At 37.6% G+C, this 15,598-nt stretch overlaps 1 protein-coding gene across 14 annotated transcripts in view; it reads right to left on the bottom strand.

The window, feature by feature from the left end:
• The window catches only part of TP63 (tumor protein p63), a 274,648-nt gene that overhangs the window by 163,516 nt on the left and 95,534 nt on the right, over positions 1-15,598 (bottom strand). For 8 of the 14 annotated variants that reach the window (XM_055568713.1, XM_055568712.1, XM_055568711.1 and 5 more), the window contains exon 2: positions 250-378. In XM_055568713.1, coding sequence (XP_055424688.1) covers positions 250-378 — 129 coding nt within the window. Of the gene's footprint in view, positions 1-249; positions 379-9,804; positions 10,039-10,102; positions 12,788-15,598 lie in introns of those variants that run through there. The other 6 variants (XM_055568718.1, XM_055568715.1, XM_055568716.1 and 3 more) reach the window with 6 other exon arrangements.

Raw genomic sequence — 15,598 nt, forward strand, 5'->3', positions numbered from 1 at the left:
GAGTCCTTCTGATCCTCCAAAATTATACCACCTTGGAACAATAATAATTTTCTGGTGTTGAAAACTGAATAAATCTGTGCTGAATTTTGAACACAGAGATGCTATTGGAGAGAATAATTTTTTCCCAATAATGTCACCTGATTTTATTGATTCTAAAAACATGCCTTCATAAGCAGTACTTCAACTATCCACCACTACCTATTTATAACAGTTCACGTAAAACAGCTTTTTTGCTTATTTGATACTTACTGTTCCAGAAAATCCCAGATGTGCTGGAAAACCTCTGGACTGAGGAATTCACTTGTCTGTGTGCTCTGGGACATAGTGGATCGGTAATAACTTTCTTTCCAAGAGAAATGGGCTGGGGTTTCTACAAACCTTAAAAGGATAAAAATGAAACTAGGGTTACAGTTTCTGTATTAATGAGACAGAATATTAAAATTAAAACATAGTCAATCAAAAAGTGGAGTGAGTGAAGTTTCAAAAACATGCCGGTATACACAGCAAATTTTTCGAGTTAAGCAACTGGTATCTCTTTAAGCAGTGGCAAGGATCCCATTTTTCCATTAAAATCAGGCAATCAAGTCTTCTATCAAAGGTCTATTTCTTAACTAAAAAAGTTACACTCTGCACCTCCACTATCCAAAATCTACATCCTGCAGATTTCAAAAAGAAAATAAACATTCCCTCACTAAGTCTGACAGTGATTCTAACCTATTATTAAGCCCATTTCACAAATGTCTCAATTGATTATCTGCCCATTCAGCCTCCAGCAAGTAAAAAGAAAGATCAGAAAATAAAAAGGAGTTTAGAAATCTTAAATTTTACCCTCAGCATAATTACCCCTCTCATAACTCCATCTTAGCATCAGGCCCAGGGACAATAAATTCAAACTTTTGAATCAATTTTTTTTTTAATCACCAGGTACACATCTTAATGTATGCTTGGGTGGTTTTTAATTGGAGTGTAGAATTTTATGTCAGACCAAGGGATAAGCAAACATCTGAATATACTACAAATGAATGGTATTTCTATTTGCTTCATTTTGTTATAGGGTCCTCAAGTTTGCTTCTACTTAAAAAAAAAAAAAAAAAGAAAACTTGATCCTTATACATGTGAAGGAAAACATCAGCTTTCTCAGGTGATATAGTCTCCAAATCTGCATTCTATCTGCACATCTCACCTTAAACGTATGTGATTCATTGTGATTATCAGTAGACTAATTTTACTCCAGGATGAACTTAGCTAAGCTCTTAATCATTACTGTTAGTATAATAAAGAATTAAAGAAATAGTAGGATAGTCAATCATCTTAAATTTGCAAATGAATGCTTTAAGTCTAGTTAAATAGTAGAAGATAATAACATTAGTTGATGGTTTTCAAGCTTACAGAGAGGCACATTCATTTACTAAAGTCAGATATACAGAGAACATCTATTATTTGTCAGGAAAAATGGGCACTGGAAATAAAAGTAAATAAGACTGTTTCACCCACTAAAAGGTCCTGGTAAAGAAGTTAAAACAGGGGGAAAATCTCTAATAAATGTGATAAAATGTGCATAACACTGTAAAAGTACAATGATGATATATACATCTCATCTGATAGATCAAGGAAAAAGCCTTAAATGATGAGAAGAAATTAGTCAGGCCAGATAAGGACTAAAGTTACAGAGTGAGCAGTCTGTGACGCTATTAGCCTAGTGTAAAAATTGGGGGCCGAGAATGCCAGGAGATAAAGGTGGAAAGCAACATGTTGTGACATGTTGTTTTAAAAGCTTAAATTCTTCTGGTGAATGTTGAAGAATTTTATAAGATATTTTTAAGCAAACTTTATATTTTGAAATAATTATAGTCACATACAGTTATAATAAAAAATAAAGAGCATATCCATGTACCAGTTACCCAATTTTCCCAAATGGGGAGTAACATCTTACAAAACTGTCATATAATATCACAACTAGAATATTGACATTGATATGATCTTATTCAGAAATTCTAATATTATTGTACTTTCTTTTGTATCTATGTGTGTGTATTCATTTCTATACAATTTTTTTATCATATACATAGGTTACTGTAGCCATCTCTACAGTATTAAAGGATCTGAAGCATGAGTTTGCCCCAGAACATGTCTTACATTGATAAATCCGAAAGTTGTATGGAGGAAGGATTTATGGCTTATCGGTTTATGGACAAAGTTATTTATGAGGTTGTTGTATAAGTCCAGATAGGACAGCAGGATGATAGAAGTGGGGGTGGAGAAGATGGGGACAATTTTAATAATTAGTGAAAAGATCAAATCAGATATTGTTTATATTACTGATGGAAGAATAAGGAATAGTAGAGGCAAAGATGACTTCAAGTTTCCAACCTTATTGAACTCAGTGGTTGATGATTCCATCAACTAAACTAATGAATACAGTTGGAATATCTGGCTTGGAAAGAAAGGAGAGATGATGAGTTCTATCTTAGCATGTTAAGTTTGAGGTACCAATGGGATATATTAAAAGTGTAGCACACAGTTGAATAAACCTTAACTTATGGGAGAGAAACAGGCCAGAAGTTTAGAAACAGAAATCCTCATCATAGGGTGAAAATAATCCATGAGAACAGATGCAATAACATAGGCAGAGCAGGTACAATGAGTAAGAAAGTTAACCTGATGGAGGTGGAAATAAGAGTGGACTATGAAAGTTTACAGTGTTTCTCATGGGCCCATCCAGAAAATCTGTCTATAATTAGAAGAGCATCTGAAAATCTAATATCTTTACATCAACAGAGTACATTCATTTTCTTTATTTCTTTTGGGGAAAGAATCCAGACTTGGTTTATATACTCCCAACTAGTGAGTAGAAAGGAAGTGAAAGTTAATAAATCTAATACTGACTGAAAGTTAAGATTTCACCCACAGGTGACACTTTTGAATATGTTTATGTTCCTTCAAATAAGACAGAAGGAGAAGGAAGTGGAGAAAATAAAAACAATTCCTAAGCAGTGAAAAAAATGGAGGTAAACAAATGTATGAATTATTTCAAACTCCAAAATGCACATGGACGCACAAGCACATCCCTAATATCCAAACACTTTAACACCATTATTGGTAACTGGACAGCCAGGTGAGTACTAGAAGGTAAACTCAGCAGCACGAAGTAGATTCTCAGTGATGTTCAGTGTGTGACATTTAATATGAAAATTAGTACAAGTTTTTTCTTAAAGATGGCAGAAATGTAGCTATAGTTCCTAAGAGACTGACAGTTAACATAACCTAGATCTTAAATAACAGACAGTATGGGGCTGACTCAAAAAGAAGAAAGGAGCTTAGATGGAGGTTAGACACTGTCACTCCCCTCTGAAACAGAGAAAAAATATATCATTGACTCCATAGTCACTTAGGATTTCTACTTCTTTTACTATTTCTACATGGAAGTTCTGGTTTCTCTCATGCTTAACTCTGATATTCTTTTGTTTCATATTTTCCCTTTAGTTTCTCTTTGATTTCTAAGAAGACCTTCCCTGTATCTCTGATGTTACAGCTAACCAGCTCCATCCTCTTGAAAATGCCCCTCAGTTATGTGAGCTTCAGTTTTCTTGAATGTTACATAAAGAGCATCATCTCTACTCTGCTGCCTTTCAAAAGCCTGCCCAGACCTCAGCGCTTTCCAGCCCACAGTGGATTTCCTGGTTGCTTATTTGAAATAAAATTTTTCTTTAAATATTCTTGGCCTCTTGGTGCATCTCGCAAATGCTAGCTTTTTACTTGTGTAACAAATGACAAAGAATTTTAAATAATTGAAGGCTAAGCCTAGATCTCCATCTTTGCAGTTTGATAGTTCCTCGAGGTTAGAGTGTAATGAACATGGGTATTGGAGTAAGACAGACTTGGGTTCAAATCTCAGTTTTACTGCTGACATTCTATGAAGCCACGGCCACGCTACTTCATATTTTTGTACCATATATTTTTCAGCTATGCTTCCTTCACAGAGTGGTTGAAGGCCTTACTTGAAAGGTTTACCTATAGAAAATGTGTTATATGTTTTTGTTTACACAAGCAATGATTGTATTTACATAATTAATACACTGATTCTATTAGATCAAATACTATATAATTTGTATCCAGGCAATACTTACTAAACTAAGCTACCTAAATAGTGTGTTTGAAAGGTTTGTTAAAGTTGCAAAAGTGTCACATAGACGTATTGATAATTGCATTGAACTGGAATCATCCCTCATTTCAATTCAGTTCAAATCTTGCATTCTGTATCTGTATCCTTGGACCAAAACAACACCCCTATCACCTCTCACTTTCTTCTAGGTCACCTTTGTCTCAGGCTTGCAACATTAAATTGGGCAGCTTCCTCCCTCACCTCCTCAAGCATCAAGAGGGATTTATTTAAAACAATGAGGGTGGGGTGTGGTATAGACTGGTGGTTATCAAACTATTTCATAAAACCCTAGGTGCCTCAGTGTACTCACATATGTAAATAAATGGCCATATCACTAGATCTCCAGAAACATATCTGTCCTTAATACAATGAAGTTTGACTTTTGTCTGTTTTCCATGTATTAGGGCTCTGAGCAAGATTTCATTTGAAAAAAGGATTCTGTTAAAAAAAAAAAAAAATCAGTTGTCTAGGTTTAAGGATCTCCAGGGTCTCTCTTCTGCAAACCCAGTATTGATTTCCATTTGTGAATAAACATGCAAAACATTTTTGAGAGAAAGGAAGGGAAGTGATCAGTTGGTATCAGAAGAATGAAGTAAGTCTTACCTATCTTCTAATGGTTTGCCTTTGGGTGAAATCTCTGTATTAATTCAGGGCTTGCCTGGTGGCTCAGTGATAAAGAATCTGCTTGCCAATAAATTCAGGAGACATGGGTTCAATCCCTGGGTGTTGATTGGCCTCAGGAGCAGTCCAAATCACAAAAATTATTTTGTATTTTTAGTTCAGAAACATTCCCCTGCTTTCAGTTTACTCTGCTATTATCATTATTAATTGTCATGCTTAATTTTAAGGATGCTGAAGAGCACCTTGATGTCTTTTAGTAAACTGCCTCTTTATTGAACCCAACAGTGCCCAAGAGCCCTGGAGGAGTAAATTTATTCAAATACTTGAGGTAAACTCACTTCCTGGAAGTCACCCACATAATCTAAAGCAGGCCCATTAAGAACTTTTTTTTGGAAGGAAATATTTTCTTTTCAACTTCATGTTGAAAAATGACCAGTCTGTTCCTTCTCTTAAAGCCAAACCCATCTTCCAGCTTCACTTTTGACAAACAAAGCTTAAATGGATAAGGGGAAAGAGTGGGAGAGATAATTTAGGAGTTTGGGATTAACATACATACACTACTACATATAAAATAGATAACCACCAAGGACCTACTGTATAGCATGCCCAACCCCCAAATTTTCTCATTTGAGTCAGTGTATCTAATGTCAATTCACCAGTTTTTAACTCTGAGGTGATCTTCCCTCTCTTAAGTATTGAATCTTCTAAGACTCATATTTTGTGCCCTTCTTTCAATCATGGGCATTTTCTGCCTTAATGGTAAGGTTTCTCTGATTTATAGAGAGAAATCTTTTCTTACACTCCCAATTCCCACTGAACTTTCTTCTTACCTTCATTTCACTTGTGAGAATTCTTTTCTAACCTGCATATGATCATCAGTCTTTCCCAGACAGCATTTTTATCAGGTCACTTTTCCCTGACTCAGAATTTGCAGTCACTCATCTTTGTGCCCTAGACAAAATCTAATCAGCTCTGGCCCATCATTCTCTTTATTCTTTTGAGAAGACCCTCTTTTCTAAAATATTCAGCCAGCTGCATTCTACATCTTGCTTGTTTTCAGCCAAGAATCTTTTCAGATCATGATCTCTTATATTCCACTATCTTCCCACAAGCTTTATTGTTTACATTTACCAACATTCAGTAGAAAACTCAGCTCAGAAGGACTACTGCAATAGACTGAATGTTTGTGTCTATCCCAAAATCCATATGTTGAAACTTATTGGAGGTGAGGTCTTGGGAGGTAATTAGGTAATGATGGTAAAGTCCTCATGAATGGGATTAGTTCCCTTAAAAAGAGGCTCCACAGAGTTCTCTTGCCCCTTTCACTACGTGGTGAAGTTAGCAATCTATGAACAAGGACATGAGACCTCATCAGACATCGAACCTGCTGGTGCCTTGATCTTGGACTTACCAGATCCCAGAACTGTGAGAAATAAATTTCTGTTGTTGATAAGCCATTTGGTGGTATTTTGTTATAGCTGCTGGATGGGTTAAGCCAGTGACAATACTTTTTTGAATGTTTGAGTTCATTTCCTCAATTTGGCACACTTCAAGTACTCTTTCCTTAGTTAATTCTTTTATAATTTACTCATGTTGAAATGGCATTGGCCCAACTAACAAGTAAGGAATTGGAAGTCAAGAACCACGTTATTAATTTCCTGGTTCTTTACAACACAGAGTTGTAGAGCAACAATGACAACAAAAAAATTGGAAAGGGCTTTATTTCTCAGCATCTATACTTTCTATAAATGAGGACTCACAGGGGTTTTATTGATAGTCCCATATGAGTATAAAGGTCTAGAAGGACTGTGGGGAAATTGAATCAGAGGAATTTTCTTAATATTGAGGAATGTACTAGATTGAATTTAGACAAATAAATTCAATAAAATCATTCTATAAACTTCTATATATTTTTTTCAATCACTTATCTGCAACTGTATTATATATTTATTGGTTTATTGACATTTCTCCATCAGATTGCAAAGTTACTGGGAGCAACCATTGCTTTGTTTGCTTCTACATCCCCAGAACCTATTACAGCATCTGGAAATGTAGGCTTCCACTGCTTTCTGAAAATATCTCATTCCTATGAAACCTTTCATAAGGTTTCATAAGCAAAGAATATCCTTTCCTTTCTGAAAGTTCTTGTTATGCCACTTCGCCACTACTAAAGAACTATGTTAGTATTGGTTTTCATGAAAGAAATCTAAAGACTTTTTTTTTTTGCTTTTAAGAAAAAAGCCATAGGGACTTTCCTGGTGGTCCAGTGGCTAAAACTCCATGCTCCCAATGCCAGGGGCCCATGTTCAATCCCTGGTCAGGGAACTAGACCCTGTATGCTGCAACAAAGACCCAGAGTAGACAAATAAACTAACAAACAAAAATATTTTTAAGAAAATAAAAAAGTCATTGCCATACTGATATAGGTATTTTTGTACTCCTCGCCTACCACTTCCTCCAAATTTCTAATATTTCAGTGTTGGTTATTGCCTTAGCTCTACTTAAGAGATGTGAGAAAATTATAGTTATGAATGAGTAAGAAACTTCCACATTATAGTCTCCCAAGACAGAAAATTGCATGACTATGTCTTTGTACCCCTACAAGTACCAGAATTCCTGACATAATAATATAGCATTTATAAATATTTGATGAATGAATGAATGGCCTTGGTTCATGCAAACTAGCATGGTTAGTATACAAATACAGATCAGGTTGACTCTGAAGTCTTCACTCTTTATGACAAATCACAAAGATTTCTAAAGGAGGGAAGTGGATGTTTTGTAGCAATACAAGAGACAGAAAAAAATTCAAAACCAAGAATGGAAACAAAGAGACGGGTATATCCTCAGAAACGGGTATATCCTCAGAAGCCCCTGAGGACTTTGCTGTAATGATACAACCCAATGAATAAGGTTTTCACTGGTAACTCTGAGTCATCAAGCATTTTCATGGCCCACACTTTCTTGGTTTCATGGTGATCTGACTCTTATGACCCCATGGACTGTAGCCTGCCAGGCTCCTCTGTCCATGGGATTCTCCTGGCAAGGATACTGGAGTGGGTTGCCATTTCCTTCTCCAGGGCACCTTCCCAACCCAGGAATCAAACCCAGGTCTCCTGCATTGCAAGCAGATTCTTTATCAACTGAGCTACAAGGGAAGCCCTATTCTTGGTTTAGAAGGACAGCAGAGTGTGTATGCCTTATGTTCAGAAATATCTACATTATGATATAAAAAGGAAAAAATGCTATTTAAACAGTTTATCTAAAAAACTTACCTACGTGGAATGACATATTTTCTAAGGGATCCTTGTTACGTAAGTTTTGTTTTTTGCTAAATCATTATGGCCCTTTATGGTTCCTGTCTGATCAGGATCACATCTTTTGTTAGATTCTAATTTTTATTTAGTTTCCATTGAGTGGTTGATTGTTCGAGATAAGAACATCATTTATTTCAGTTTTTAGCTTTTGTGACTTCACAGTATAGCAGAGTATCTGGTACAAGGGTTGGGTGGGGGCCAAGTCAATACTTATTGAAGTAAGTATTTGGAAAGTTGGAGTAAAAATAGCAGTGCCAATATCTAGAGCAGAAATAACAGTTAATATTTGATTGCGTCTATGGAGAAGGCAATGGCACCCCACTCCAGTACTCTTGCCTGGAAAATCCCATGGACAGAGGAGCCTGGAAGGCTGCAATCCATGGGGTTGCTGAGGGTTGGACACGACTGAGCGACTTCACTTTCACTTTTCACTTTCATGCATTGGAGAAGAAAATGGCAGCCCACTCCAGTGTTCTTGCCTGGAGAATCCCAGGGACAGAGGAGCCTGGTGGGCTGCCGTCCATTGGGTCGCACAGAGCAGCAGCATGGGCAAGGTACTCTGCAACATACTTGGCATATATTAATCTTTATAATATCATGTAAATACCAATATTACCCCATTTTCCAGATAAGAAAACTAAAACCTAGTCATGCTTTTCCTCAAGATCACATGGTAACTGGGAAGATGGCAACTAAACAGGTCTTAAGGATTTGACTTCAGAGGCTCTATTCTGTTATTTACAAAGTCAGTCATTTTTGGAAAGTTATTCAGCCTCTCTGAGCCTCAATTTCTATATCTGTCACAGTGAAAAGATAAGAGTACCTATCTCTCATAGAGAGGGAAAGCCTCGGATCCTGATTTTAGGAGGTTATTCCACTTCCCCAGCAAGGAGCAGCAAGTGTCAAACTTCACTGCTCTACAGGCCTGTATTTGGAAAATACAGAGTCCCTGTCCATACCTCCAAGAGATTCTAGTTCAGATAATCTGGAGTGAGGTCCAGGAATCTACACTTTAACAAAACTGCACATGAAAACACACAGCTTTGCAAATCACCTGAAATCTATTCTGTTGCAGTTGTTATCAAAAGTAGAGCACCTTGAGAAATCTGCATTTTCTCCAAATCTGTATCCTTAAATAGGTATTAGCACAGTCTTATTCACTAGGATTTTTTTTTTTATCACTCAAGTAAAACAATATGGTATAATAATTATAATTACTGTTATAGAACACATATCACATGTTAGGCATTGGTCTAAATGTTTTACAGATAGCAACGCTTATAATCTACCCAATTACCCATAATAAAGTGGACTATCATTATCCTCATTTTTAGAGATGAGGGAACTGAGGCACATAGACAACTAGGAAGTTCCCCAAAGATGCACACTTGATAAGAGAGGGCAGCAGGCTCTGCAGGCTGTGCTATTACCATTACACTGTGAGGACTCTACCAGGACAGAGGTCAGAGCTCCAGCTTACAGGTGATTTTGGGCAAGTCTCTGACCCTCTATGGGATTTACAGTCCTCCTCTGTGAAGTGAGGAGGCTGACACTGATGATCTCTAAGGTCCTCTGGGTCCAAAATTACATTATTCATTCTACAGGAGGCTTTTGACCTCGTTATCTGACGGACCAAGGCCTTAGAAATTCTGACTGTAAAACACTCCCACTTCTAGAACTGTCCCATTATTATCTTTACTTTACCTGCCAATTTAAAAAAACTTCCTTCTGAGTAATCTGTCCTTTGCCATTCCTTCTTGCTGAGGAAACCAAATATTTTTCAGCCCAGAGCCTGTAGATCTGTCTTTACAGTTTCCTTCGAAACCCTAAAGCCTTTGCTTAATCAGGCTAGCAGAGTGCTTCCACCTGAGTCCCTTCAAACCTCATTACCCTCCCCAATAGGCCTCTAGCCTCTTGCTCTTTTTTACCTCTGCTCTTGAGCAACGGCCCTCTTCTGGCCTAATTCATCCTCAGTAACATCTCTCCAAATTGTCCACCTTACCTTTCCACTTGTGTGCTGTTGGCCTATTCGAGGCTGAATCTTTCATCTTCTTTTAGTCTTGTATTTCTCAAACTTGGTTACACAATAGAAGACATGAGATGCTCAAAATATAGATGGATGGGCACTCCTGCAAACCAATTAAATCCAAATTCGGAAGAGTAGAATCTGGCCAGGAGTACTATTTAAAAATTCAAGAGTCCCACAAGAGCTGCTAACGGGAGGCATTGGTTAAGAACCATTGGCGTCTAGCTCCAGGGATTCTACAGTGGGGAAAATAAGCAAATCAGAATCACCTGGGCTGCTGGCTGACCCAGACTCCTAGAGAGGGAAGTCTGGACATGCAAAGCAAACAAGGGGACAGCCTACAGGAGATCTAGAGAAACTCCTTCAAGAAGCAAAGTTCTAGCTGAACCTCTAAAGCAAGATGGTTCACTACGCTTTCCTGTCATCCATCTTCAAGTAACCCAAAGCTCCTATTGCATCTTGCTCCAGGTTGACATTTCTAATCATAAAGAACAATGCAGAGGAAAAAGCACTCAAGGGTAATATGCATATTCTTTTTGTTGCTGTAGACTAACTGGCTGGGTAAGTTTGGGGGAAACCCCTTTTTCTTACAAGTCTTGATTTTCCCCCATATGTAAAGAGGAAGGTTATTGGATTACTAGATAATCACCCAGCTTCCTTCCTATTTTATTATTCTACTGTTTTAAGGCTTCAACCCTATTGTTCCTTGACTATTATACAACCAGGCCCAGTTTTGCTACATTCAGCTGACTTCGACACAGAGCTATTTCTGACCTTGGGGAAGACTGCCCATTGCAAGTCAACGACAGGGCTGCAAAGACTTTGTACCTCAAATTCCCTCACTATGGAAAGAACCACTGCTGCCCCAACTGCAGTTCAGGCCTCCCCTCCAGAAAAGTTTTCCTTCTCTGTGCTCTCTGATAGCGTCCCCATCTGATAACAATCTCCTCCTTTGCTTCTGGGCCTCCCACTTCCTATAGGCAGCCTGCCTTCATGAATGTGACTTGGAGAGACCAGCCTTGTCTATGGACAGGCCCTTTCTCTCCCCCTGTAGCTGCCCAGGCCTGCTTAGAAGGTGGTTACAGAGTGGTGGCAGTTTTGCCAGGTGAGACTTGGATATTTGCTTGCTTTGTCTTAGTGTGAGAGGGCCAAGTCTATGAGGAGGTGCTGCAATGGTGAATATGAAGCAGAGAAGTGGTAGTTGGAGTCTCTCCCTTTCCTCTCCCTGCCTTCTTCCAGTCTTTAATGACGAGGTATACTATATAAAGGAGTTGAAGGGAGAATGGCCTCTGAGGCTGTCTATAGTGATACCCTTTCTGGGTACTGTGTATAAATATGTGTATTTTACAAATAATTGCAATAAACTTAAGCTAATAATGGTAATAAAAATCATACAGGTAATATTTGACTGGATTAAAAAAAAATAAAATCAGGAATGTTGATGGATTTTGACCTGGTTTTTAGTAGCCTAGATTTTTCTTCTTTGCCCTAATTCAGAAGTTCTTACTTCTGAATTTGGGAATGGAAGAAGGAAAAAAAGGAAGAACTAACTAATTTAGCATGGGTAGTTTGATCAATCTGCAAAATAAAGTGCTCTGAGTCAGAGGCGACAGTGTTAAAAATGAAAACTTTGTAATTTGAGCTTGCTGGGGTAGGGGGATTTGGGATAGCAAAAAAGATGAATAAAGTGTAATATGTGAAAATGTGGGAAGAATAAAGAAGACAGGAACTTGCCATTCAAGGTTATGGATTGTGTCTTCTTTAATATCCTTCTAGAGACAAAGAATAAATGAGAATTTTAAGAAATGAAATGAATAAAAATTCTTTTAAGTTCTACTTGATGACCCTGTGCTTCTTAAATGACATCCCACTTAGAGATCAAATCCAGGCTGGTCATAGACACAAATAAAAGAAATGAAAATGATATTAAAGGCATTTATCTAAATTTCAGGAAAGATTTCAAAAACAGTAAGAAAAGAAGAGGCCATAATTCCATAGAAAAAGACTCTCAAAGGAAATTTTACTTAAGAAAAATGGAAGCGTCTCATCTACAAAAGAGGTCTATAAACTACTATCTACAAATCTACCATTTCCTGTTTCTGTAAATGAAGGTTTTGGAGCAGAGCCCTGTTTAGGTGCAATATATGGACAATGTCACACCACTCTGCCAGAGCTGAGAAGTTATGACAGAGGCTGTGGGGCCTGCAAGGCTGCCAATATTTACTATTTGACCTTTTACAAGAAAATTTTGCTGACCCAGACCTACAAAATAAAATTTTAACTGCACAATCCTCAATACTTCAAGTTATAAAGGGGAGATGGGGTAAGTGCGTATCAGATAGAATGTTTATAAAAATGATATGAGGACATAACAGGATTTCAGATAAATTAGACTTGAAAGAGCACCCATGAAGCGTGAAGTACGGGCATGTAACCAAAGGAGGACAGGTGAGCCTGATGGGGGCTGCACACACAGATTAGGAAACTGAGGACTCAGAATAAGCCAACTGCCTTCCTCCAGCCCAAAAAAGCTACAGATATGTTTCAAATTAGGTGATAAGCACAAATTTAAAAAAAAATTATTACCAGGAGGAGTACAGTTTCTCTAGGTACAAGTCCCCTCGCTGCCACCAAACCAATTCAGAAAACTTTTATTTATTTTTTCAATAACCATTTTTTGAAATATAATTAAATTACAATTTTGTGTTAGTTTCTAGTGTACAACAAAGTGATTCAGCCATATACATATATATATATATATTATTTTTCTGATTCTTTTCCACTATGGGTTATTATAAGACATTTAATTAATTTTCTGTGCTATACAGTAAGTCCCTGTTTATTTTATACATATTAGTGTGTATAAGTTAGTCATCAAAACACTATTTTCTGGACTGGTTTTTCCCTTTTGCCCTACGGGTTTTGCCTTTGCCACTATTTTTTTCTTGCCCATCCTCTTCAATTCTAGCAATTGAGAAATCTTCCTTTTCTCATTCAGTCACATCTGTGGCTGAGAGACTGGAGAAAGCAATGGCACCCCACTCCAGTACTCTTGCCTGGAAAATCCCATGGACGGAGGAGCCTTGTAGGCTGCAGTCCATGGTGTCGCAAAAAGTCGGACACGACTGAATGACTTCACTTTCACTTTTCACTTTCATGCATTGGAGAAGGAAATGGCAACCCACTCCAGTGTTCTTGCCTGGAGAATCCCAGGGACGGGGGAGCCTGGCGGGCTGCCGTCTATGGGGTCGCACAGAGTCGGACACGACTGAAGCGACTTAGCAGCAGCAGCATGGCTGAGAGACATCCAAGTTCCTCATAAGGAACATTTAAATAAGAGATATTTGTTTATCTAAATCCTTCCCATATTTCTGTTTATGTTAAATATGCCTCTTTCATAGCTGTCTGCAACAGGTGCTTTTTCCCCCTTTCTGATAAGAAATTCAAGGTAAATTTCAAAAGTATTTCCACATTCAGTCTCACATTCATAGATTCTCTGTCCCCATGGAAAGCCAAATCACTTTTAGTTGGCTGATTTCAAAGTGGTATGTTTCTTTAACCATGTGATTATTTTCTCTAGTAGATTTCTAAATAATACAGCAAGAATCTTTTACGCAGCCTGTTTAATGTCATTTATGCAGTATTGTCAGGTTTATTTCTCCCTGTAAACATTTTGTTCCAAATAAACATAAGATCACTCTTATTCCAGGAGTTTGTGTTTTCTTCAACCATGGCTTTCTGGTCACTGCAAAGTTGTCTCTGGTTATTTCTTCCAGACACTTGGAAATCAATGTTTTTGAAGTCCAATTCTAGATCTGCTTATGACAGCTCCTTGTAGTTTATTCTCTTATAAATTAGTACTTTCTTTTATTCTAACATGCATAACCTACCATCTAATTATCCCCTTGTGTTTTTAATCTGCATTTAACGATTTTTGATTTTAACTTCCTGGAGCCTGAGGGGAAAAGCAGACGTAAAGAGTGTTCTCCTTTTCTACATTAATACATTTTTTAATTTGTTCCCTTGCATATAATATATTCATTTCTTTCTACTAATTCTATGTCTTCCCTTTCCAAACTTAAGGTGGAGGCTGACTTTTGGAAAGAGAAAACTTTCTCTTTGGAAAGGAAAGGACACTCAGTCGTGTCCCACTTTTTGCAGTCCCATGGACTGTAGCCTGCCCAGCTTCTCTGTCCATGGAATTCTCCAGGCAAGAGTACTGGGGTGGGTTGCCATTTCCTTCTCCAGATGATCTTCCATATTCAGGGACTGAACACAGGTCTCCTGCATTGCAGGCAGATTCTTTACCAACTGAGCCACTGATTGGAGGCTGGATCTAATTTTAAGTTAACAGGAAAATGAAACAGAAAAAATCACTCTAAAGAAAGGGACTTATCCAGTGCAGAATATTTATCCTCAGACCTAATTCCCAAATTTTATGGAAACAATAAAGAGTTTAGGAATTGGACAATCATGATTACTTTTGATTAATGAGATCAACCTCATTTAAACAGCGTATTTGTCAGCCTGGCTTCAGATATTCTCTGTGACCTGCAGGCTTCTGAGGTCATGTTGTTAGTGTACTGAGCTTGCTGCTAAGCTGCTAAGTCGCTTCAGTCGTGTCTGACCCTGTGCGACCCCATAGATGGCAGCCCACCAGGCTCCCCCATCCCTGGGATTCTCCAGGCAAGAACACTGGAGTGGGTTGCCATTTCCTTCTCCAATGCATGAAAGTGAAAAGTGAAAGTGAAGTCACTCAGTCGTGTCCGACTCTTAGCGACCCCATGGACTGCAGCCCACCAGGCTCCTCCGTCCATGGGATTCTGCAGGCTTAGGAAAATTTAAATTCAGCTTATTTGTGTTTAAAAAGCTATAGCTACAGTTATATGAAAGCAGTGTATCTGTTTCCATTTCTTATTTCATCCAAATCCTTTTAGAAGCAGTAAACTGTTATCTCTACTTATGAACTCCACATCTTTGTTTTCAAAAACTTTATTCATTTATTTATTTTTGAAAGTTATTACCTTGGTCACAAGTATTACAATGACACTGTCTCAAATGGATACATGATTTGATCCATGTGAAAGATAATACTTAATGCATCTTTGTTATGAGATTATCTATAATTGGCCCACATAATAGTAGGTATTTGTGTGTTAGGAAGGTTATTGAATAGTAGTAATAATTACTGAATTTGACAGATGCTGAAGTATGGAAGTAGCTTTAATGCAGAAAACATTATGTGTGCATGTCCACATTTGTTGATTTGGTGCATGTGTACAGTTATATTTCAGAGGTTATTATGATCTATGGTTTAAAATAGAGCTAATGATACTTGGAGATTCTTACAACTCTTTCTGGGAGGAAACAAGTGGAATGGTAGGTAGATGGAGAGAATAAAAATTGCAAAAAAAATAGATTTGTGTCACAATGGGAAAAGAATGTTAATGTGATCACTGTTATTTTTGGGGG

The sequence above is a fragment of the Bubalus kerabau genome, chromosome 2 (assembly GCF_029407905.1).
Source record: "Bubalus kerabau isolate K-KA32 ecotype Philippines breed swamp buffalo chromosome 2, PCC_UOA_SB_1v2, whole genome shotgun sequence".
Lineage (NCBI taxonomy): Eukaryota > Metazoa > Chordata > Mammalia > Artiodactyla > Bovidae > Bubalus > Bubalus kerabau.